Raw genomic sequence first — 23,572 nt, 5'->3', positions numbered from 1 at the left:
TTTGACTTGGAAAAAACGAAAGTTCTTCTATGATCTTAACATTTAACCCCCAGCATGATCTAAACGCTTTTAAGTTTTCCCTCATAATCCTCCTTGAGATTAACTTTAAATCCCTCTCCATAACAAAAACGCCTCCAGTGTTGTCTTGACGACGCATTAGACGTTCAGGTATTCGGGGTCATGTGACCAGGGAGTGTTTGCTGCATCAGATTTAAAAGATCTGATCATTTACAGCCGCTCGGCCTTCTCTTGTAATTGAGGTTTAAATTAAACTGGCGTGGAGGGAGAGAGGGGGTCAAAATTGAGATACATTCTCGATTCAATTCCGTCCTGGAGACAGTAGCGTATCAGATTTATCCTCTTGCTCTTTCATCCCTCTGTTTATCAGCCACCAGCAGCACATGAAAGAAGATAAGGAAGTTTAATGGAAAGCTTTAGGAAGTTGTTATTGAGCCTGTTAATCTTTTTTTATTTATTTAATTATCTTCTGCAGTAACTCTAAAGGCCCGACTTCCTGGTTGCGTCGTTTGGTCTTTGAGGTTTTAAAAAGCAAGTTGGTTAGTTTTAGTGTTTTTGAAATGATAAGTAAAACAAACGACTCTCCTTTTTCTCTAAACATAACAGACTTGGTGTGCTTTTAATTTTCTGTCTGCTCTTGAAAGAAGATAAACCGTCTACATATCCTGTCCAAATCCTGCAGTTTATCTTTCGGGACGTATCTGATTCTTTCCAGGTGTAGAATGTCAGTCGGTGCTGATGAACAGGATTCCAAGGTTTGCACGTTTTGCTGTTTTTCAGGCTGAAACAGACATTGATTATGAAAATAGAAGAAAAAAAAAGTTTGAAGCTTTCCCCTACATATACATGCACCCTGTTCTTGGTCCTCTTTTGAGTATGTGTTGAAATAACCTCTGCCAAGGAGGTTCTGTTTTTCACGAGTGTTGTAAGCATATTTGAAATGGCAAAATACTGTACTTCCTCTATATGTCTCCAGTTATACAATGTGTTGTAGAGTTGTTAGAACCTTCGAAACTTGGGAATAAAAGCTTCATGGTGGTGCAGATGTGCATATTTCTGCAATTCATGAATGCAGTTGAATGAACAGTTTTTTTCACTGATTTAATTTTAGGTTGTGTTTTCATTGACATATGTAATCCGCTCTTTGGCAGAGGTACGCGCTCATCAGAGCTTTTCTAGTTACAAAAATGCATTGAAAATATAAATGTGATTATCTTTTAATACATTTTAAATACATAATCTTTTTAATAACTCCATAAAAATGTTAAACTTCTAAATAATTATTCATACTAACGGAAAAAATGAATCATTGATGTGATATATTTGTGCAATTTATGCTAAATAAAGCGAAATAAGGAGCTAATTCTCATGCATTCAGTTAGCATGGTTGTACGATATAAAGATTCCCTGACTGTTTAGGGTTCATAACTTGGGAACATGCTTGAGAATGAATGGTGAACATTTGACTACTTCAATACAACTAAACAAAACTACTGGCGAACAAGAACCGTATTTTCCATACTATTAGGCGCACCGGATTATAAGGCGCACCTTCAACGACTGGCCTATTTTAGAACTTTTTTCATAAATAGGTTGCACCGGATTATAAGGCGCATAGAATAAAAGATACAGTCAAACGTTTGACTGGGGTTATGTCATGCATCCACTAGATAAAGCTGTGCTAAACAGTCAGAAAAAGTCAAACTTTATTAAGCGTTCTGACAACTCCATTCACTCCCATGGTAACGATGTTCAAATGATGTTTAAAAGGCTTCAAGCAGCAGCGCGCGAGACTGGTGTTGTGAGCAGACAAATGTTTAGCGAGCAGCATTGAAGTTGAGCGCATGTATGACAGCTAGAGCGTCTGTGTATGACTGGTTGAGCGTGCAGCAGAGTGATTTTGAGTGTACAACAAACAAGACACACTTGCTCAAACAGGGGGCAGTAATCTCACTCCATATTAAAGGATTTTAATTGCGCCTTATAGTGCAGAAAATACATTCAATTAAATCAAATCAACTTCCATGATTCAAGAATAATCTTGAGCTTTGTATTGCGGAGTTGGAAAAACTGTCGCAACATCACATATATATGCAATAAAACTGAGAATGAAGACTGTAGAATTTGTTTTTATTTATTTATTGTGTATCTGCTAAAGTCTGTTTTGGGCTGTTTTGTAGCATTGGAAGCTATAGAGTAAATAACAAATCCTTCAAATCCAGACATTCTTAAATCCAGATGGTAGTCCAGAACCACACCGCCTACACTACACCTGCCTACACTCATAACTTGTGGAGATATTTTGCAGGCAAGTGCAGACATATTCTCCCTGACGGGGGAAATAACGTTGTGGTGATTAACAACAAAAACACCGGGAAAGTGCGACAAGATGCTGAAAGAAAAACAAAGTCATTTGACAAAAAGGTGCCACATTTGTGTACGAGCCATGTTTGACCTGATCACCAGGTATCGGGAGGATATGCACCTCAGCCTTGTCCGTCTGCAAACTTAACAATGCTCGGAATGTTCAGCTCGAACGACTCATTTCACAACGCAGCCAAGCATCGTATCTCTAGGAGACGTTAATGTTGCTGGATTGACCAAAACATTCCTGACCGAACCAAGCGGGTAATTAGCACGAGGACGAGGGGGGGGGAAGCATGGAGGCCATTGTGCCATCCTTCCGGGGAATGTCGAGCGCCTGCTTGACGTAGTTTGGGCTAATTGGACAAGAATGCGGCAGCACGGTACCCCGGTCCATTATCTGATCGCCATGGGAACGAGATAAGGATAATTAGCTGGACGGTGCAGCGGCTACAGGCAGCAGGATTAAAGATGATGAAAGTTGATGTCTCTTCTGATGCCGTTAGTCTTTCTGTCTAGTGCTCTCATGTTGAGCAGGGAAGTCTTGAACGTTCTTTAGGGTTCGTTCAAGTTGGTAAACCGTGTTTAGAGGGTGAAACTTAAAGGGCAAGAGCTCATTATTCATGACTTGTTTACTTTTGTTTACAATTGTATAGTTAAACCAAACCCTTCCAGTGCAAAAGATAGACTATTTTTCTTCTCCAGTCATTAAAAAGGACCATAAAAGATCTCAACACTGCACAACAATAGGTCTTAGAAAGTGAGATAGTTTGAAACACCTGCACCACATTTACACCAGCTCTATGTCCTGGTGGTCCAAACGCTCTCACACGCTCTCTCTTTCTTTTCCCTTTTTTCCCCCCACACACCACCTCCCGTCTTTTGTCTGTGAAGAACAGATGGCAGAACAGGTTGACTTGTCTACGTCGACTCTGGCCCGCTTATAAAAGTCCAAAGATCTGGTTCCAGACAGGGAGTCGGGTTTAAGGGGGGAGAAGATGTGGTTTTCCATGACATTTCGTGAACATATTATTTCATGCAATTCGTATGAATAAACTAATGAAGTGAAAAGATTGATAAATTGATTGACACTCGACTCTCTTGTGAGCACAATTAAAGAGCTATGGACTTGCCTCTCTGAATACGAAGGAGTCCATGAGACATAAGGGACACCGAGCCGCCTCAGCTGCTCCTACTTTGAGTCTCTCCCAGTTGGCTGAGCCTCTCCCTGTCTCTCATAAAAAAACCGTTCAGGCACACACCAGTGGAATCTATCTTTGGCAACTCCTATTTTTTTTTATCTTCGGAACTTCAGGACATCAAGCAAACGAAGAAATAAGTGGACAAAATTAATAAATTGTTGATTGAGACGGATGTTCTCTGTGACTCTATAAATGTGGGATTGTTTGTGTTTACCATAATGTTGAGCTTTACCTTGTTTAAAAAGTGGTCTGAAATGTTACCTTTTTTTTTTTTTAACTACCATTTACAATCATACGTCGAAGGTTGAACATAATGAATGTTCCATCATTATCCGTCTCTTCTTTAGGAACAACGTGCCTGGTGGCCTTGTTGTCCGACAAGGAACTGACCGTGGCGAACGTCGGGGACTCGCGTGGAGTTCTTTGCGACAAAGATGGTAACGCCATCCCTCTATCTCACGACCACAAACCGTACCAGCTGAAGGAGAGGAAGAGGATCAAGAAAGCTGGTGAGAAAACTGTGTTCAACGATAGTCTTCTGTTCTAGAATGTATCTACATTTACATTTAGACGATGTGTTGCTACATTTCGAGCGTCAATCCTTGTAATATTTAAGGTATACATGGGGTCTGGTGTGGAGGGAGCAAAGCTACATTTTCAAATTCATGAGAGGAACCGAAATGAACAAAATAAATGTTTATTATAAGGAAAAATGTCAGTATTATATTATTATTTGAAAAGAAAAGGTCATGCAGTATATTAGGATAAAATATATAACATAATTTACACCAATAAATTAAAATGTATATTTAGTAAAATAAAATGCTTCATTTTACGAATATTAATTAAAAAAAATCTGCTTAATGTGGTATTTATTTTGTTTGACAACATCCAAACGTATTTGATCTTTCAGCTCTTCAAGAAGGGTTAAGTCGGTTAACTGTCGCCATCTAGTGGTTAATCTGGCACCAGACCCCGCTGAAATTTCCTCTTCTTATGACGGTGATAAAAATAATCGTTTCCTCGATAAACGATTATTTTTATCACCGTGATTTATTCTAAGGTTGTTAATGGAGTATTGACACGATAAAACAAGTATTCATCTGTTCTGACATTTACTGGTTTCACTACAACACACACATTTTTATACTGCCACTGACAAGGGTCACCAGGTACCACTGGAGAGCCAGGGAAAGCCTACAGGGATACAAGACGCTCATTCATTGGGACTGCAAAGCCTTGTGTCTCTTTGAGGTTAAATTTTAATATGTTTTAATTGATTGTCTGAAAGTCTAGGCACAATAAATGTGTGATATGAGCACCCAGTGAGCAGTAAGTCTGATTTATGACTCATTAATGATGTTTGGAACAATGGTGGCGACCTTGAGTCAGTTTGTTTTTCACTTTAGCCAGTACAAATTAAATATTGGATTAACTGATTTCCTTTTTATTGTGTAATGTTTCATTATTTACTATTTTTTTTTCTCTTCATTTAGTAGTCAAGGCTTGGAACTGTTTTGTAACAGGTTACAAACGGGTGTGCTATATAACCACTAGAGGGTTCTGTCTCCATTCAATTAACCCCATTACACCAAATCCCTTCCAGTAATTGTCTGACAAATAAATCTTCCTACTCAGTCAAATTTTTTGGACTAAAAGGCACGTTAAATAGTATGACTTTGAGAGCATCCTAAGTATGACATGGCGAGCCTCCGTAGTATTACTCCAAGAGCCTCTGTAGTATAACTACAAGAGCCTCCGTAGTATTACTCCAAGAGCCTCCGTAGTATTACTCCAAGAGCCTCCGTAGTATTACTCCGCAAGCCTCCGTAGTATTACTCCGCAAGCCTCCTTAGTATTACTCCGCAAGCCTCCGTAGTATTACTCCAAGAGCCTCCATAGTATTACTCCGCGAGCCTTCATAGTGTTACTCCGCGAGCCTTCATAGTGTTACTCCGCGAGCCTTCATAGTGTTACTCCACGAGCTTTCATAAATTTACTCCGCGAGCCTCCATATTATTACTCCGCGAGCCTTCATAGTGTTACTCCACGAGCTTTCATAAAATTACTCCGTGAGCCTCCATAGTATTACTCCGCAAGCCTTCATAGTATTACTCCGCGAGCCTTCATAGTATTACTCCGCTAGCCTTCATAGTATTACTCCACAAGCTTCCATAAATTTACTGCGTGAGCCTCCATGGTATTACTCCGCAAGCTTTCATAGTATTACTCCACAAGCTTCCATAAATTTGCTCTGTGAGGCTCCATAGTATTACTCCGCGAGGCACTATAGGATTACTCCGCAAGCCTCTGTAGTATTACTTCGCAAGCCTTCATAGTATTACTCCACGAGCTTCCATAAATTTACTCCGCAAGCCTCCGTAGTATTACTTTGCATTTTAACAAATTAAACTTTGAGTCCCACATCACATGACCAAAACGCACACGCCTCATTGGTCGACAGCAGCTGTTAGTTTACTTGCAGCCATGTTGAGAAATGAACAATTAGAAGGGAGAAAAAAACGTGTTGAATGGTTATTGACTTTCTAAAGTGTTATGACCTGATATGTTGGGATGTGACCGGAGGCAGGAAGTGACCGGAGGCAGGAAGTGACGTGGTCATGTGTTTCAGGAGGATTCATCAGTTTCAACGGTTCCTGGCGCGTTCAGGGGATCCTGGCCATGTCGCGCTCACTGGGCGACTACCCCCTGAAGAACCTCAACGTGCTCATCCCCGACCCCGACATCATGTCCTTCGACCTGAACAAGCTGCAGCCGGAGTTCATGATCCTGGCGTCGGACGGGCTCTGGGACACCTTCAGCAACGAGGAGGCGGTGCGCTTCATCCGAGAGCGTCTGGACGAGCCTCACTTCGGAGCCAAGAGCATCGTCCTGCAGTCCTTCTACCGCGGCTGCCCCGACAACATCACCGTCATGGTGGTCAAGTTCAAAGGCAAGGCCGGCGAGCAGTAGTCGCTCTCGGCCCCATCGCCGTCATGTTTAGGAATGTGTTTTAAATGTCGCCAAACTGGCCCCCGATGGATTCTAACGCCTCCATTTTAATGATGTAAACACTTGTAGATTAGTGCGCCAACACTGTACAGCCGACTGGGTTATGCAACCATGCATTAAGCTTTATGTTTGTGTGTGCGTGAGATACATGTGTGTGCGGTTAACTTGTAAAAAGATTAACAATTCAGAGTTAACTTCGTTAATCGACGAGAATGTGAGCGATATTTTTATATTTTCTTCATCACCGTGACTGAAGATGGTTTCTGAGGCTGAGTTGGACCTCCATGTGGTTCCGTGCAGAATCCAACACACACGCTATAACCCGCAGTATTGTGCTTATACATGATGATGCTCTTTTTTTTAATGGGTTCAGAATGTGTAGCAATAACAAGACAGACATTTTGTCGGTGTGTAAAGTGTCGTCTCACGTGCTCGCACCACAGATCGCTACAGTAAATGTCCATCACCTTCTGAAGCAATACATCTTATTTTACTCTGGAATGTTCCATTTGCAACACACTCGATGATGACTCAGCATTTGTCTCACGACCAGTTTTTAGACGATATATGTTCCGTTTGCCTTATTTTTTTAGAATGTTCTGTCAACGATGCCGAACACGTGAGACTCGTCGTCGTCGTCTCACCGTCGTCCATCATATCATGTGTTCAAATCTTAGATGAGCGGATGTTTATGTGCCATTTGTACTTGTTTTGGTAACTTTATTAAATAGACACACAAATGTAAATTAAAGTGGAAAACATTAAAATTGTAAATGAATATATTAATATACATTTTCCAAGAGTTTTTTTTTTTCCCTCCCTGTGTCATCAAGAAAACTGTGTCATTGTAAAATCCATATCGTGACATTACACAATTGAGCTAAATATCCTTAATTGTAAATGTATTGTATTTATATACACATCTTGTAAAAAATAAAAAATATTATCAACATTCACTGAAATTATTGAGGGACAATAAACACTAAAAAAAAAGTATAAAATAGTTGATCATCAGAAACATTTCCACATAATTCTATCAGTCTTACTGAGATACATTTTAATCTATTAGATACACTTTAATCTATAGTGATTGTACTTTTTGATAGAGTACATAATTGTTTATAAGTACAATTTGGTTAAAATGTCTCTGGAGAAAAAAGAGAAATATTTCCTAATAATTATTATTTGTTGAAGATTCAAACGGACCTAAAGTATATTTGAGCGCAATAAAATGTAAAAATGGCTTTTATTTTTTCTTGTCAATATGGTGTTTTAATTTGTCTAAACAAAACACTTTCTCTCTTAAGGTAAGCTAAATGTCTATATTTACAGTATACAATAAGTATTATCTGATTACCTCAGTGAAACAGATTTTGTGGCTTCAAGTGAACTGATCAAATTTTGATGGCTCCTATTAGCGACTACAAATGACTAATAAAGTCTTAAAATACTTAAAAAGAAATTCTTGTCGTCACAGCGGTGTCGTTTTAACCCTACATTATCCATATACGATATCTTTTTAACGTTTAAAACAGTACAGGACAGTAGATGCATTCTGAAACTCACTCGAACCAACAAGGGTGGGATCTCACTGCTCCTTCTGCGCCACAGATAGTGACAAACCTGCAAATATTATCACCGTTTGTCATTCATCATATATTTGAACGTTTAATAAGTAAGTCATTTTTATTTGTATAGCGCTTTTCTAGACCAGGGTCACAAAGCGCTTAAACAATCAAAACAATATTCAATAAAGTATATATTTTAAAGGGCAAGATAAAACTGATAACACAACAATAATAATAATAGCTAACAGACACTGTGACGATCACATAACCTCTCCGGAAGAGATCATACTTAACCCCTGTGTTAGCTCTGGGTCAGAGTGACCCGAAGGCCCGAAAACAAATGTGTTCACCTTGACCCAGAGTAAAAAAAACAAGGGATACAACAAACACATGTGTCATCTGTTCTCTGGGTCAGCTTGACCCGGAGACAACACAAGAGTTATTAAAGACCTGGTTAGAAATTCTCCCAGCATGCTTCAAGTTGTTTGTTCCTGTTGCAGTTTCTTGGTCTACAAATAGAAGCCAGTTTATTTATAAACCTGTGGAGAGAAATTCTCAACAGTTCATCCGAGGTTCCTTGGAGATTCAACCTTCAACTCTGAAGTAACCGATCCTTCCCACGGGCCGCCTGTGAGGGTCAGCAGCAGCTGTGATGTCATGACTGGACCGTGGTAACCAGAGAGCCTGCCTCGTCACGTCTGATATGAATAGCTGTGATAGGAATAGCTTTACTGAAAGCTGCACATGCACCACTGGAATCTTGTCACAACACATGGGAGGGGTCTTTAAGTGAGGGTTCTTAAAGAGGGGCGTGGGGGGCTGACAGTCAGGAAGGAAGCTCGCCATGGGACTCATCAGCTCCAGGACTCACAAACAAGCGCAGGTCCTCATGCTGGGTCTGAACGACGCCGGGAAGACCACCTTGCTGTACAAGCTGAAGTACAACGAGACGGTGGTGACGGTCCCGACCGTGGGCTTCAACGTGGAGTCGCTGGACACCGACAGGAGCAGTCCCGGGCTCACCGTGTGGGACGTGGGGGGGCAGAAGAAGATGAGGCCACACTGGAAGCATCACTACGCCGACACCGCCGGGCTGGTGTTCGTGGTGGACAGCTCGGACCTGAGGAGGCTGGACGAGGCCAGGAAAGTCCTTCATCGGGTAAAAGTTTGAGTCAACTTCATAGATCGCTCTCGTAAATGATTTAACAATGTTTAATACATGGAAAACTTCTAAAGAATATTTATGATGTTGTTAATCAATAGAAATAATGCAATTACTATTAAAAAATGTAAATATATTTATTTATTGGAGTCAGAAAACTATTTATATCAGTAGGTTTAAAAAAGTATCACAGTTGAAAATGATCGATATAGATAGACTTTTTATTATCGATCCCTCTGGAGTTCTTCTTGGGGAAACTGTTTTTCCTATTAGAACACAGCAATACAGACGATTATTCATAAAAAAGAAAATGAAAAGAAGAACAAAGTTTCTTTAAAAAGAAAGTACAAGATGACACAATCTGAGTCTAAAGATAAAGAACATAGATCAAAGACAAATATAGACTGATATACTTTATTTTTTAATTTTCTTTTTTTGTTTATGCGTGAAAAACATTATTTTTTAAACAATTCCAATATTTCCTAAAAGTTATTATTTGTTGAAGATTCGAACAGGCCTAAAGTAAATTTTAGCATAATAAAATGTAAAAGCTTTTTAATTAAACATATTGTTATGATTACATTGTGTTGACAATTGCCTTCCTAAGTATTAATATAGAATAATTATTTGGAAATATTTTTAGCATTATGAACTAATACGTTACTAAATGTTCTGATTATTGGAAAAAAAAAAGGCTTAACCCTTGTGTTGTCTCTGGGTCAAGGTGACCCGAAAGCCCCTGGTTTCCGGAAATACTGTACATGTGCAGTGGTGGAGACAACACAAGGGATACCATGGTCTTTCGGGTCACCTTGACCCAGATATATACAACATAATTTCGTAGACACTTCTTATCCTCGCCTGTATATCAATACGCAATAATAACAAAAAATAAAAAAACAACATTTTTTTCAGTGTATTACAACTAACAATATGATCTTTTATGATAAGATAAGATATTATTTGATTTGTCACACAGTTGGGATATTTGGGTTGTGACAGCAGCAAGGAAATGATTGAAAATAAAGTGTCAAAATATTTATAGTATGATTACTATAATAACCGTTCTATGTTAGTCTTAATATCCTTTGTCTTTGTTGTTTTTCTTTGATCTATGTTCTTTATCTTTATCTTTAGACTTAGATTGTGACATCTTGTTCTTTCTGTTTATGTTCTTGTTCTTATTTTATTTTATTTATTTTTAGGAAAAATTGCTGTATTTTTTGTGGCTATTGGAAAAAAACAATTTCCCGAAGGAGACCCTGAGGGATCAATAAAGTTTTACCTTACCTTACCTTACCTTATAAAATAAAATAATAATAATTTTCTTCTAAACAGCATGACCGCAGTTTTTAAAAGCACATTAATAAATTCCATTTCAATCGATTCTAGGTCCTTAAGTACGAGATCCTTCGAGGAGTTCCTCTCGTGGTTCTCTCCAACAAGCAGGACCTGCCCGGGGCTCTGAGTCCACAGCAGCTCTGCAGGAGACTGGACTTGGGGAAGGTCTGTGAGGGCCGAGCCTGGTTCATCCAACCCTGCTCCGCCATCTCGGGGGCCGGACTGGAGGAGGGATTCAGGAGGATAGCCTACCTGATGAAGACCCCCCTGAAACAGACCCAGGAGGACATCAAGGTGAAGATGAAGTCGAAGAGCTTCAGTATCAGAGAGCTGCTGTGTGGCCGATGATGGAGGACTCAAGTCAGAGTCTACAGTGAGAGCGGAGGTTGTTGGTTCGATCACGTCAGATGTTGATGTGACTGTGGTTGAAAAGCAGCAACTAAGTGTGTCAGTCATTCCAAGTATCTTGACCTGCTGAACTCTGGAGCTGGGTTTAAATCTGGTTGCTGTGGCTACACATGGAGACGATCAGCCAAAAGAAAGAAAGAATTGTATTACGATACGTATTTGTGTGCAGATTATATTTATTTGACACTAATTCTTGTTTTTTATTTGAAGTATTATTCTTAGGCAAACACTTTATTGATATACATTTTATTAAAGCAAATCAAGACATGGATCTCTTTCTGTTTTTGATTCTTAAAATGAGGGCTGAATACTAAAGCAAGGGTGTCAATCATGCAGGAAACATAGTCAAATGTATACTTTTATTTGAGGAGATTTAGTTTAATGTGAATGTAAATCAAAATTATTATTATTATTATTATTTATTTATTTTTATTACCAAATTAATGTTTTTTTTGTTTTGTTTAATACTATGCATGTCACTTTAAATGAGTTGACAGGCCATGTTTGACAAATGTGCTTTAAATAATCTCAGGAAGAATAAGAATAGACAAAATTAGTAAAAAATAATCCTGATAGTCCAGGTTTGAGGGAGGTGGATAGTATCCCTGGCTACAGTGGTGTTTATCAGAACATGTATGAGGAAGTACATCATTACCATTAGAATAGTTGAATTAAAAATGTTAAAACTTTGAATTTCTTGAGTTAAAATTGTGTTTTTATAAGAGTTTGATTTTTGGGGAAATAATTAAAAGAAATTGAGAAAATTGGACGATGCTTTTTTTACACATTGAGTTTAGATATTTAGTTCCAATATTTATATAATAGTTCGACCAGACAACGTCAAAAGAGAACAGATTGAACTTTCAGCCAATCATACGATGCGCAGATAATCACGTGACGGCGCGTCAAATCAAATCCTTATAAAATGTATTTTTGATTTATTCCTCTAATTTAGAATATGAATGTACAAATGTATTTTTTTTATATTCTTTTTTACTTCATAATGAACAATATTTTATACGAGTATTTAATAAAAACTAATTTAAACATTCAATATAGAAATAAAAAAAAATAATAATAAATTATATGCTTGAAAAAACTTTATTTAAAATGTCAAATGTTGTCCTGCGACGGACTGGCGACCTCCTTCCTGTCCGGGGTGTCCCCCGCCTCTCTCCCAAATAAGCTAGCATAGACTCCAACAATCTGATGTGAGTGATATACTTCCACAGACATATACATTTATAAATCTATACATTTTTATGTTTTATGTTATATTGTCATCTTGTTATTTCTCTTTATTGTGTCATCTTGTTATTTCTCTTTATGTTCTTGTTCTTCTTATTTTATTTTGATTTATTTTTTATTTTTTATAAAAAAAAATGCTGTACGTATTGGCTATTGGAAAAAAACCAATTTCAATAAAGTTTTACCTTACCTTACCTTATATTATTATATCAAAGTGACTTTGTTTGACTCTGTCTTCACCCTCTGTGTCTTTATTGAATCACTGTGATGGTCATTAAATAATTTTGCATCTTTAGTTGAGTTTCATTGTGATCAGAACTACACACAAGTATAGATCCGTGGAGAGAAAACACGTCGTTATCGAAGTGAAATCGAATCGAAACTAAACTCGGGGCTCAGGTGATGGTGAACTAAAGATCTCTCAGAGGGGGTTCCCCCGCCCTTCCTCTCCGTCACTGCGAGGCTGCCCTCCTCCACCACCGGCATTCCCAGCATGCACCGCGGGCACAGCAGCAAAAAATAGTCCGCTAACGGAGAGGCCGAAGAATCGGGAACCGACGAAAGAAGGAAGAGGAGCTCTTAAGACGCGACAACGACCACTCTTACCACCGCAACCGCGACCATGGCCGACAACGAGAAACTGGACAACCAGCGGCTGAAGAACTTCAAGAATAAAGGCCGTGATTTAGAGGTAATAACGTGTGTGATCCGCGCCGAGGCTCAAGCTCACGGCCAGCTTCGCCTCCTCCTGGCACTCCTGTGACGTCGTTTGGTATTTCTAAACCCCTCGGAGGGTCCACCAAACGAACATGCGAGTCCGACACTCGACTCGTCCGTCGGGTGGTTCTGTTTTAAAGTGGATTCTCCACTAAGGTGGACCACGTTGCGCGGTAGGAAAAGCTAGTCCGGCTTGTACGCCTCCGCTCGGCGCTAGCAGGATGCTAGCATGATGCTAGCTGGGCCTGCGCCATGTTTCATCTCGTGAAACCGTCGTATCGGCGAAAAAACGCATCCCTGATGCCTTCTACCTCACTTGAACATTTTAGGATTAAAATAAACTCTTCACACGGGTTGGATTCGTTTATTTTCTCGCTCCCCACTTTGATAGCTTATGCTAGCCGCTGCAGTTCCACCCATCCCCCGTCTTTAGCACTAAAAACAATGGCGGAAATAAGCTAGCTTGGCGCTCGCTCGGTTGTTTTTAACTTCGATGCTGGTTAATAAAACCTCATAAACGTGTTGTTAGATAATCTAAAAAACGAGGGAATCTTGAGAAATGGTCGCTAGCATAAGTCACATGATCTACACGCAGTGGTTTTCAAAGTGAGGGCCTTGGAAAATAGGAGGGAATGAGAGAATCGAATTTAATGTAGAAATATTTTTTTTTAAGTAACCTTTACCTTGAACATATGATATACGAACTCTGGGTTCTTAAAGTTTCCGATTGAAGTTAAACGTTCCACCTGTGATGATGGCACGTTCTGTGTCAACCTGGTTGTTTGCATCGATACCAAGTTGGCTTGAAAGGGACATGTTTCTGGCAGGATGGACCCGAGAAGACATTTCTGCTTTGGAAGATTATGTTCTTAAAAAGCAGAGATCTTGCGGTCATCCAAAATTCCCAAATACAAGGCAGCATACATCAAGTCACAGACAAAAATATGTTTTGAAATGCTTAACAAATGACACAAATTGGAAGAAAAAAAGAATCAACTTAAGGAAATCAACTATAAAAGTTGATGTTTTTCTTTGTTTATTTTGAAGCATTTACCATGTTTTTCAAAGGTGGCCACTGGCTAGTTAACCGTTAATCTCAACCCGTACCCCTTTTAGAGAAGCTAAACAAGCATGATCACCAGGGAATATTAGCTGTGACTTGAATCTAGAGATGGGTGATATGCCCCCCAAAAAATCACAATACATTTCCTCATCCTTATATATAATAAATATATTTTTAACAGTTTTGAGACATGTTAAACAACAAGTAAAACCATTATAACGTAAGAACAATCTCCACTTGACATAAGTAGACAAAATTGATATAATAAAAGAAAAATGCTTGATCGACCAAAAATCTTACACCACAAATAATTGTGAACGATAAATAGCCCTGCCCTACATGAATAACAAAAGATAGAATCTGAAATCACCTTGTATTTGTCCTAGAAATTTGTAATAAATTGATACATTTCAGATTAGTCTCATCATTTTATCCTATGACATCAAACAGATATCTGATGTCTCACATTTTAGTGCCATTTTTATCGTAAATGATTTATGATAAAATAGCACTAAGATGATTGCAGCCATTTGTCTACTTAATTATGAACCAATTTTACCAATTTCACCTATATTGTTGATATATTCTGGTAGAGGTAACAAGAATGAGATGGTGAGGTCTGCCTCTTGTTCGTCGAGTTGATGAAAGAGAACATGGTATAATGTGTGAATGAAGTCTTTCCAAGGAGATTTTGAACCATGGCTCTCCTCAGTATAGTATTAACAGTTGCAAATTGGAGTGGTTTTCTGATTTATAGGTACATTGTTCCCTCTATAATGAAATGGTCATAGATGTATTGATGGGGCCAAATTTAGAACACTTGAATTTCAAGAACTCTTGTGTTTTAAAATATGAAATTGTAGTGTTTAAAATTAGCTGATCTAGAGGATTATGCACAAGTTCAAGTCTTACAAAGTTTACTTTTTTCTGCTCTTTTCTTTCCAATTCTGTAGTTTTTGAATCCTCTTTTTTTTCGAGGAGACAGAATAAAAACTCCCAAAGCACCTTTATCTTGAATGCTACTGCATACCATTCGTCTTGCATAGTTTTACTTTACTTTATTTTTCAGCTTACTTCTATCAAACGTTGGTGTCCTCTGAACTTCTGGGGTAATGCAGTATTCTGGAGTATTTTCAGCTGACGGTGTCCCTGTGCTGTCAAGGCCTCAACAAGAGTTGTTTACGCAACCGTCTTCATGTTCTCCTGTGACTGCAAATAACTAGATCCTGATATCAGTTTAATGTTCTGCTGTTGTGTTTGTTATATAACCGTTGCTCTCACCTCCAGACTATGAGAAGACAGAGGACTGAGGTGGTGGTTGAGCTCAGAAAGGTGAGTCAACTATGATGAACTATAGAACTAGTGTGTTTTCACAGCTGCTCTAATGCAAATGTCTTCCTCTCTGCAGAACAAAAGAGACGAGCACCTCCTGAAGAGGAGAAACGTACCCAACGAGGACATTTGTGAGGATGATGGCGAGGGAGATTTCAGATCGGTGAGCTTGCTGAGAACTAAAGCCACTTGCCAACAAATGAAAAAAAAATGTTTGGCTGTTGTGAGTCAGAGCATGTCGGTGGTGATTTAATGCTAAATAGTCAATTCTACTCGGCTTCCTACAGACCAGAGGGCAGTTACTGTGATTAAATTCTTCAACTGCTGAGTAGACATTTTAATGGAGAAACGCCACCAGTGATGTGATCTATTCAGGAAGCTGTCTACTTGATTGAACATGCTAGGGGTGTAGAGGAAGGGTCTATGATTAGCGACTAATGTTTAATGTTCGCACAACAAAAAAAGCATCTAAACTATTTCATCTTATTGATCAATGTGGCTACTGATAAAGACACAAAGTTGTCTGTTGTGTTTTTGGGTGGAGTGTAAATGGACCATTTGGTGTGAAAATGAAATCAAAGTCTTATAATTGTGAAGCCTCTGAACTCATCCTTTTTTCTTCTTTTTTTCAGCAAAATACGTCCCTTAAAGCAATAGTTCAAGTAAGTAACATTATTCCTTTTGAAAGCCGATGTATCTGAAACAAATGAAAAAAACGTTGAGCTCATTCAAAGATTTTACTTAGTTGCTTTAATTGAAGATCTATAATGGCTTGTGTTAATATTGTCTTTGGTTGTTTCAGAATGCCACCAGTGATAACCAGGGCATCCAGCTAAGTGCAGTCCAGGCAGCCAGGTGAGAACTTAAGCCATGGCATTTGGGGATGTGCATCTGTCGTCAATGGCCTGCTCAAATTTAGGAATGCGATTAAATCACTGTACATTTTGAGCATTAAGAGACAGTGTTTCACCAGATTAAATGTTTTTTTCCTTTTGGTTGAGTCACTGACCACAGACCATAGAGGGCCCACAGTGTGGCGTCATTAGAATAGATTCACAGTTAGACATGTTATGTCACTCATCTTTATTCATTTTTCCATTTTTATTTTAGTTAGGAACAACCATTTCTATTTCTATGACCCATTCTGGTACAGAGGGAGTGACTTTCTAGTTTCTAAAAAGCTTCTAAGAGTTACATGCTGTATTCATCACAACTTCAAACATGTTTTCTAACATATAACCTGTTTATATTATGCTGACTCATCTTTTGAGACAAAACATGTATGTTCAACTTTATTGAAAATATTAGAACAATAACGACTTCCACTTCTAAACAAATGTAATAAAACGCCCTAAACGGCACATTTGTTTGTTCTTAGATTCTTGCTAAACATGTGTTATGTCATCGCAGAGTTGCGGTGTCATTTGGGTGCGTGTCATACCATGTGTTCTTCAAATTCCTATGCAGTTCATCAATGGGTTTCTCAACAGTCAACAATGTGTTGACAGAAGGCCTGTGGGTTAGCCAATATATAAAGGGGAAACAATTTAGTGATTCAGTTACTGATAGACTTTTTCTTCTGCGAAGAGTATTTAGTTCATATACAGTTATGTAAAAATGTCCAAGTCTATTAGCTTGTAATGATGGTGGCATGCTTACATTTCCCTCTCAGTCAATACTCTCTTGACAAATAATTACTTGCCTCTTGAATGTCTTTTGACATAAAAAAAAAACATGCTGAAGTGGAAGGTAGAACACGTTTTACATTTTAAACTTGTTGTGAATCATTAAAATGAAGCATTAAAAGTAAATTATGATTGAGTGGTTGAGTTTCCCCACAGCTGTAGACTTCACTTTCTATAGAATGAAAGGTTAATGCATCTGCTGGCCTGCCACACTCGCCTCGAGCAATAAGCACAACGGTTGTGTTGAACTGGAAAAACATCAAATTTAACAGCCTGGTTCTGTACTTATTGTCCCACCTGTGTTTACTTTGTTGCTCTGGCTTATATTTCCATTATAAGAGACATGACAACAGCATCTTCAAGCTTCTTTTTTTTTTCGAGGTAAATGTTTGATTTAATTTAAAGTAAACATTTTCCTCAATAGCTCAGCAGTTTATTGACCACCTTGTTGCAAAAAAAAAAATACAAATGACATTGGTTTTGTTTGCTCTTCAGGAAATTATTGTCCAGTGATCGTAACCCTCCCATTGATGACCTGATAGAGTCTGGAATTCTTCCTATTCTGGTTCATTGCCTGGACCGAGAAGACAAGTAAGAACACTGCAGCTTGGTTCCTTTCTGACAAATGAATTCCACTGGGTCGTCCATCTTGAGCCAACAAGTTTAACTGAAATCTTTCCTTATAGTGACATCGACATGGTTCTTAAAATAATGTTACCTAACTTTAACTTTACTTTAACGCAACAATATGTCAGATTTTGACATGTCTTTGTCTTGTATATTGTGTTATAATTGGTTTTTATTTTAAAAAGTCATGACTTGTGTAGTTTAACTATCTAGCTGCTATTTAAACGTTGATCTTCGTTACATAAGCTGTTGTTTAGTTTAAGTTATTATTTGATGTGTGTTCATTAAAGTGTCATGCTCATTGTCTTTTTGTCAACACTCCACAGCCCATCTCTTCAGTTTGAGGCAGCATGGGCTCTAACCAACATTGCATCTGGTACCTCAGAGCAGACTCAAGCTGTGGTGAAGTCCAGTAAGTGAGCTTAAATGAATATATCAACTTGACTATATAGCTTCTCTTTAAATACTACAGTGCTGGAATGTATGTATATGATGGATTAACCCCCTTTAAAATAATGTTCAGTTCAAGTATGTGGTTGGACTAACCTAGGATGTTCTATTGCAACTTTGTTAACCTCTGTTTTTTTTTTAATCTCCAGATGCTGTGCCTTTGTTCATGAAACTTCTTGGCTCTCCTCATCAGAACGTGTGCGAGCAGGCCGTCTGGGCTTTGGGAAACATCATTGGTGAGGTTTTGTTTGTCGGACGCCGACTATGTTGAAGCCGTACACTAATCACGATGTGTGTCTTCCCACCAGGCGATGGCCCTCAGTGCCGAGACTACGTCATCAGCCTCGGCGTCGTCACACCCCTGCTCACATTTATTAGCCCCTCGATCCCCATCACCTTTCTCCGCAACGTCACATGGGTAATGGTCAACCTGTGCCGCCACAAGGACCCCCCACCTCCCATGGAGACCATCCTCGAGGTGTGTATGAGATCTAAAACACAAGTCTTACTTGCTGACAGGAAAATGATAATAATGTCCATCTTATAATCGATAAAGTTTGATTTGACGTGAGTATCCTAAGTTTGAATGTTAACAAGATAATTTGCATCTCTATTCCAGATCCTACCAGCGCTTTGTGTGCTGATCCACCACACGGATGTCAGTGTGAGTACCCGGAGTAAACATTAGATGCTGATCCCGACCAGAAAATATCTGCACCGTCGTCATTTTTCCTCTTTTGCGTCCAGATCTTGGTAGACACCGTGTGGGCGCTTTCCTACCTGACCGATGCTGGGAACGAGCAAATCCAAATGGTCATCGACTCCCAAATTGTCCCACACCTGGTTCCTCTATTAAGTCACCAGGAGGTCAAAGTTCAGGTACAGAAATTGATGACATTGCTGGTTACGTATCAGAGGCATAGTAAAATATGATCATAACTCTAATCTTTATATAATAAAAAAGTGAGGCTTTTGTTTGGACTTGACGACTGTATCTGCCTGCAGACTGCTGCACTGAGGGCCGTGGGCAACATTGTGACCGGCACAGACGAGCAGACGCAGGTGGTCCTCAACTGCGACGCTCTCAATCACTTCCCTGCTCTGCTCACACACCCCAAGGAGAAAATAAACAAGGTGATTGTCCCTGAAACGCTTCTGTTCCGTCGAGATAATGGCCTGGAAGTGATGAAAGCAGAGACTCTGTGCTGGTGTGAAAGTGCTGTGAATGTTGTCAGGGTAGAGCTCAGTTAGTGTCAGAACGTTCGCGCCATGAAGATCCAGACGACGACGAAGAGGACGACGTGGTCATCAAAAGTGGTTAAAGATGGTTAAAGAAAGAAGTCAGAGACAGATTGAGTGAATGTGAGTGATTGTCTGCCTCGGGTTGGTGGTGAGAGTCCTGACAATTTCTCTGCTGATAATGAAGTGCATCTGAGACCAGTCACGCAAAAAAGAGGCCGTCCGGTGACCTGGTCGATGATTAGAGCCTCATTTGGTCTCTCACCCCGCCCTCTGCACAGTGTCTCGACCAGAAGTCCACACTGGGGACCTCTGGGTTCTGATCCAATTCACCGATTAGAAATCATTACTTGACCTCTCGTTGCTTCCTGACTTGGCATTAAATGTCTTTGTACTTGCGCCCTTTGTCCTGTAGGAGGCAGTGTGGTTCCTGTCAAACATCACAGCAGGAAACCAGCAGCAAGTTCAGGCTGTGATCGACGCAAAACTTGTCCCCATGATCATCCACCTGCTGGACAAGGTCTGTCCATTTAAAAGTGGAGAGTACATGATGAGTCTTGGTATGTGACTAAAATGTGTTTTCTTAAAGGGTGACTTTGGAACTCAGAAAGAAGCAGCCTGGGCCATCAGCAATCTGACAATAAGTGGAAGAAAAGATCAGGTAAAACTTTGCTTTCGTAAAATAATCTACCTTTTGCCAATAACTATTGATAATTATACACAATACAAGGGTACTGTAGTTTTGTCACTCAACAAATGTTTACATTTTTATTGATTAATAGCTTTAATCTGAGAGAGTTTTGATAACAAAAACCAATTTTAAAATTGTAGGTGGGAAATTTTGGTCTAAATAGTAGAATGGTAGAATTTTTAATGTTGGAAAACAAAAGGATAATCACCAAACGGCAACTAAATATTGATAAGATTTATTTTCTCAAATGGGAACCTGAGTTTAAATGTATACTGATTCCTCTGTCTGGAAGTCTTGCATCACATGTCCAATGTCTTCTTTTTTTTTATTTATCCATTTTTAACCACATTATTAGACAAAAACACTAGCATTTGCATGCCAACGCTCCTAACTGCTCATATTCCATGTTTTATTCATCAGCAGTTTTGGATGTGTTATGTTGCCACACACAGGTCGAGCAATTGTACTACATAAGGTAGAAAAAGGTGGATCTGTACCATAAGTGTCTTCACCTGAAACTGTCATTTCAATACTTGGCTCATGACCTGACGTGAGAAGGTCGGCACCAAGGATCCATCATGGAAAGACTTGACGATCAAGTGTTATTTTTATCACTGCAGCTAATCCATATTTTTTTATTTTTCCAGGTGGCACATCTGATCGAGGAGCAGGTCATCCCGCCGTTCTGCAACCTGCTGACGGTGAAGGACGCCCAGGTGGTCCAGGTGGTCCTGGACGGCCTGAGCAACATCCTCAAAATGGCCGACGACGAGGCGGAGGCCATCGCTAACCTGATCGAGGAGTGTGGAGGTGAGCGTGGTTCAAGTGACGAACATGGATCTTCACCCTCAGTGTGTTCACGTGTGGATGTTTGTTCACAGGTTTGGAGAAGGTGGAGCAGCTGCAGAATCATGAAAATGAGGATATTTACAAACTGGCTTATGAAATCATCGACCAGTTCTTCTCATCCGACGTAAGTTCTTCATGCTGTTGAGTCTTTAACGTTCATACTGCACTTCTTAAAGCTAATATTCTATGGTTCGATGTTGAGCTGGACGATGAAGCAAAAGTTTGAATCATTCCTCTCTTGTGTTCCAGATCGATGAAGACACCAACCTGGTCCCGGACGCCATCCAGGGCGGGACCTACAACTTCAACTCAGCCAACGTGCCAGCTGAGGGATTCCAGTTCTAGACGGGGATCTGGGGTATTCTGGAGTTTTGTTCACGATGCAGCACTCTGTTCAACATAAAAAAAATTAGGAGAGAAAGAGCGAGAGAGAGCGAGAGTGTGATAAATTTGATCCATTGTGCTTGGCTCGTGGGATCCATGGCTGCATCTAATCTGAGAGAAAAATGTGTGGATTTCATTTGGCATTCCAGGGGAACCGGCCCAAATGAAGTTTGAGTTGGCGAGTGGGTGCGAGTGAGAATGAGTGGCTACATGTTGCAAAAACTAGCAAAACATCTACATCGTTGAAAGACGTGCCGACGTGACTTCTGTCGTTGGAGCTGCTTTCTTCCGAAAAACGACTTCAAACGACGACGACGACGACGATACAAACTCAAAAAGTCTATCAGAGGAGAAACCGAGGACATCCCAAAAAAATGACTAATCAAGTTAATCCTACCGAACAAGACAATGCATCGAACTTTTGATTTTCGAAAAACCGAGATGAACCATCGCAATTCCGCGGTCCTCCGACCAGGCGGGCGCCGCCCTCGACGCGCCTCCTCCTCCCCAATCGGCCACGCTATCAGACGAGTGTGAATGGGACCCCATCGTGTATGAATGTCTGGACTCAGTGCTGAGGAGCCAGGTTCATCTCCTCCGACAAGACGCCCCGACAGGGCACCACCACCCTCTCCTCCTCCCCCCTCCCCCCCTGTGGGCGTGGCCAGAAGTCCGGTCGTGTGTGCGAGAGAATGGACGGATGCGTTGTGAGTGCTTGGCTGCGTGAGAGACTGGGATGAGAGCGCATGCAGAGGCGGGAAAAACGGAAACATCTGGAGAGAAGCGAAAATTACGCAACTTTTGAGTTTAGGAAAGGTTGCAAGAAAGGAGGTCTTGCCTTCGAAAAGCAGGCGGATTCACAAAATCCCCGAAAGGAGAAGAAGAACTTTGGATATGGAAAAAAAAAAAATCATCGTAAGGATTATATTTTGTTTTCATTTATTGTTATGTTAGTATTAATTGACACTGGACATTGCGAACGGTGGAGCAGCGGTGCATTGTATCGAGATGCATCTGGTGGCTTATGGGTTTATTTTCTTTTATGCCTCCAGTGTGTTTTTTTATGTTTTAATTATTTTCCTGCTTTTAGTTTCATTGCTTCTGTAAAAGCGGTTGATCATATTTCCACACCTGAAATGGGCTTGATGCTGTGAACTCCACCATCATTATAACTGACTAGTTGACCTGTTCTTTTGTGAGATTTCTTTTTTTTTTTCTTTCTTTCCTTCTTCGACTTCAGCAGACTTGGCTGCTAGGGTTGCCAGAGATATTGACGTACGACTGAAGGAAAAGAGAAGACGGCCATTTACTTGTAGGATTGTTCATCATAATCTTTGCATGTACTAAAATTATGGCACAGTTATTTTTAGGGTCTTTTAGTTCCCTTAGGCTGTGGATACAGTGTAATTTTTCTTTTAAGTAAACTGTGCTTCAATGTTACATGTCCCCCCCCCCCACCCCTCCGTCACTAGTGTCCGACTCGATGTATGGTTTCTGCACATACATGAGGCCAGAAGCCTCTGCATTATGTGACCACAGTCTTTAGAGTTCATTAATCGAACAATGTTCTTTTTTTTTTTTTTTTTAAGATGGAATACGATCACTTAATTTCAGAAGCTTTCGAAGAGCAATTTGTTAATTTATCTCAAATTGCGACCGGATGCAACCTTTTTTGTTCACGTCAAAAAGGGACTGGGCCCAAGTTGTTTTCCTTATCTAGATCTCCGAGAAAATATATATTACATTTTGCTGTCCCTTTTAAGTCCCCCGTCCCTCGTCCCCCCCCCCTCTCTCTCTCCTCCACCCCCCTGCCCCCCCCCCCTCTTATACCTGCTTAGGTGTACAAGCTTCTTCAGTTTTTGTTAACCTCGACACTGTAGTAAACGATTATTACACATTGTGCTCATAAACCTTCTGTTGAACATAGGGATATTTTTTGCAGCATTCCGTGTTAGCAAAGATGTGGTTTCAAATATTAAAATTATAACATGGAATGAAGAAAAAAAGGTGGTTCACCCCAAACACCTCTTTGGGGGGATACAAGGGTACAGTTTAGGTTGTCTTCAAAAATAAATAGTGAAACCCAAACTGAGAGAATGATTGTTTGTGTGGTTTGTCGCGTCACAAAATGAATATTTTCACCTTTTTATTCTTTTTAATAACCCAACACATGGTTACTGAAACATTCGAGTAACATCTTTAGTGGTTTTTT

At 39.8% G+C, this 23,572-nt stretch overlaps 3 protein-coding genes across 3 annotated transcripts in view; all 3 read left to right on the top strand.

The window, feature by feature from the left end:
* ppm1lb (protein phosphatase, Mg2+/Mn2+ dependent, 1Lb) overlaps positions 1-7,382 on the top strand; it is a 43,381-nt gene extending 35,999 nt beyond the window's left edge. The window contains exons 3-4 of the mRNA XM_087795974.1: positions 3,932-4,093; positions 6,217-7,382. Coding sequence (XP_087652100.1) covers positions 3,932-4,093; positions 6,217-6,557 — 503 coding nt within the window. The 3' untranslated portion in view covers positions 6,558-7,382. The remainder of the gene's footprint in view (positions 1-3,931; positions 4,094-6,216) is intronic.
* Positions 7,383-9,005: 1,623 nt separating this feature from the next.
* On the top strand, positions 9,006-11,422 carry LOC148075662 (ADP-ribosylation factor-like protein 14). Its single transcript, XM_087795121.1, has 2 exons — positions 9,006-9,323; positions 10,719-11,422. The coding sequence occupies exons 1-2, from the start codon at positions 9,009-9,011 to the stop codon at positions 11,013-11,015; spliced, it is 612 nt and encodes a 203-aa protein (XP_087651247.1). The 5' UTR covers positions 9,006-9,008; the 3' UTR covers positions 11,016-11,422.
* Positions 11,423-12,721: 1,299 nt separating this feature from the next.
* On the top strand, positions 12,722-23,457 carry kpna4 (karyopherin alpha 4 (importin alpha 3)). Its single transcript, XM_087794832.1, has 17 exons — positions 12,722-13,014; positions 15,391-15,435; positions 15,512-15,598; positions 16,068-16,097; positions 16,238-16,290; positions 17,616-17,711; positions 18,074-18,159; positions 18,347-18,433; positions 18,506-18,675; positions 18,817-18,861; positions 18,945-19,076; positions 19,203-19,331; positions 19,852-19,956; positions 20,026-20,097; positions 20,775-20,937; positions 21,009-21,100; positions 21,226-23,457. The coding sequence occupies exons 1-17, from the start codon at positions 12,946-12,948 to the stop codon at positions 21,319-21,321; spliced, it is 1,557 nt and encodes a 518-aa protein (XP_087650958.1). The 5' UTR covers positions 12,722-12,945; the 3' UTR covers positions 21,322-23,457.
* Positions 23,458-23,572: the final 115 nt, after the last annotated feature.

This window comes from Callionymus lyra, chromosome 7, assembly GCF_982586985.1.
Source record: "Callionymus lyra chromosome 7, fCalLyr1.hap1.1, whole genome shotgun sequence".
Classification (NCBI taxonomy): Eukaryota; Metazoa; Chordata; class Actinopteri; order Syngnathiformes; family Callionymidae; genus Callionymus; species Callionymus lyra.
This window is presented reverse-complemented; position numbering and strand designations above follow the sequence as displayed.

Bases quoted from the DNA above. Each gene is read 5' to 3' on its own strand.
- LOC148075662 (XM_087795121.1), top strand. From the start codon at position 9,009: ATGGGACTCATCAGCTCCAGGACTCACAAACAAGCGCAGGTCCTCATG. The intron at 9,324-10,718 runs GTAAAAGTTTGA...AATCGATTCTAG, and splicing joins CCAGGAAAGTCCTTCATCGG to GTCCTTAAGTACGAGATCCT.
- kpna4 (XM_087794832.1), top strand. From the start codon at position 12,946: ATGGCCGACAACGAGAAACTGGACAACCAGCGGCTGAAGAACTTCAAG. The intron at 19,332-19,851 runs GTGATTGTCCCT...TTTGTCCTGTAG, and splicing joins CCAAGGAGAAAATAAACAAG to GAGGCAGTGTGGTTCCTGTC. The intron at 21,101-21,225 runs GTAAGTTCTTCA...CTTGTGTTCCAG, and splicing joins ACCAGTTCTTCTCATCCGAC to ATCGATGAAGACACCAACCT.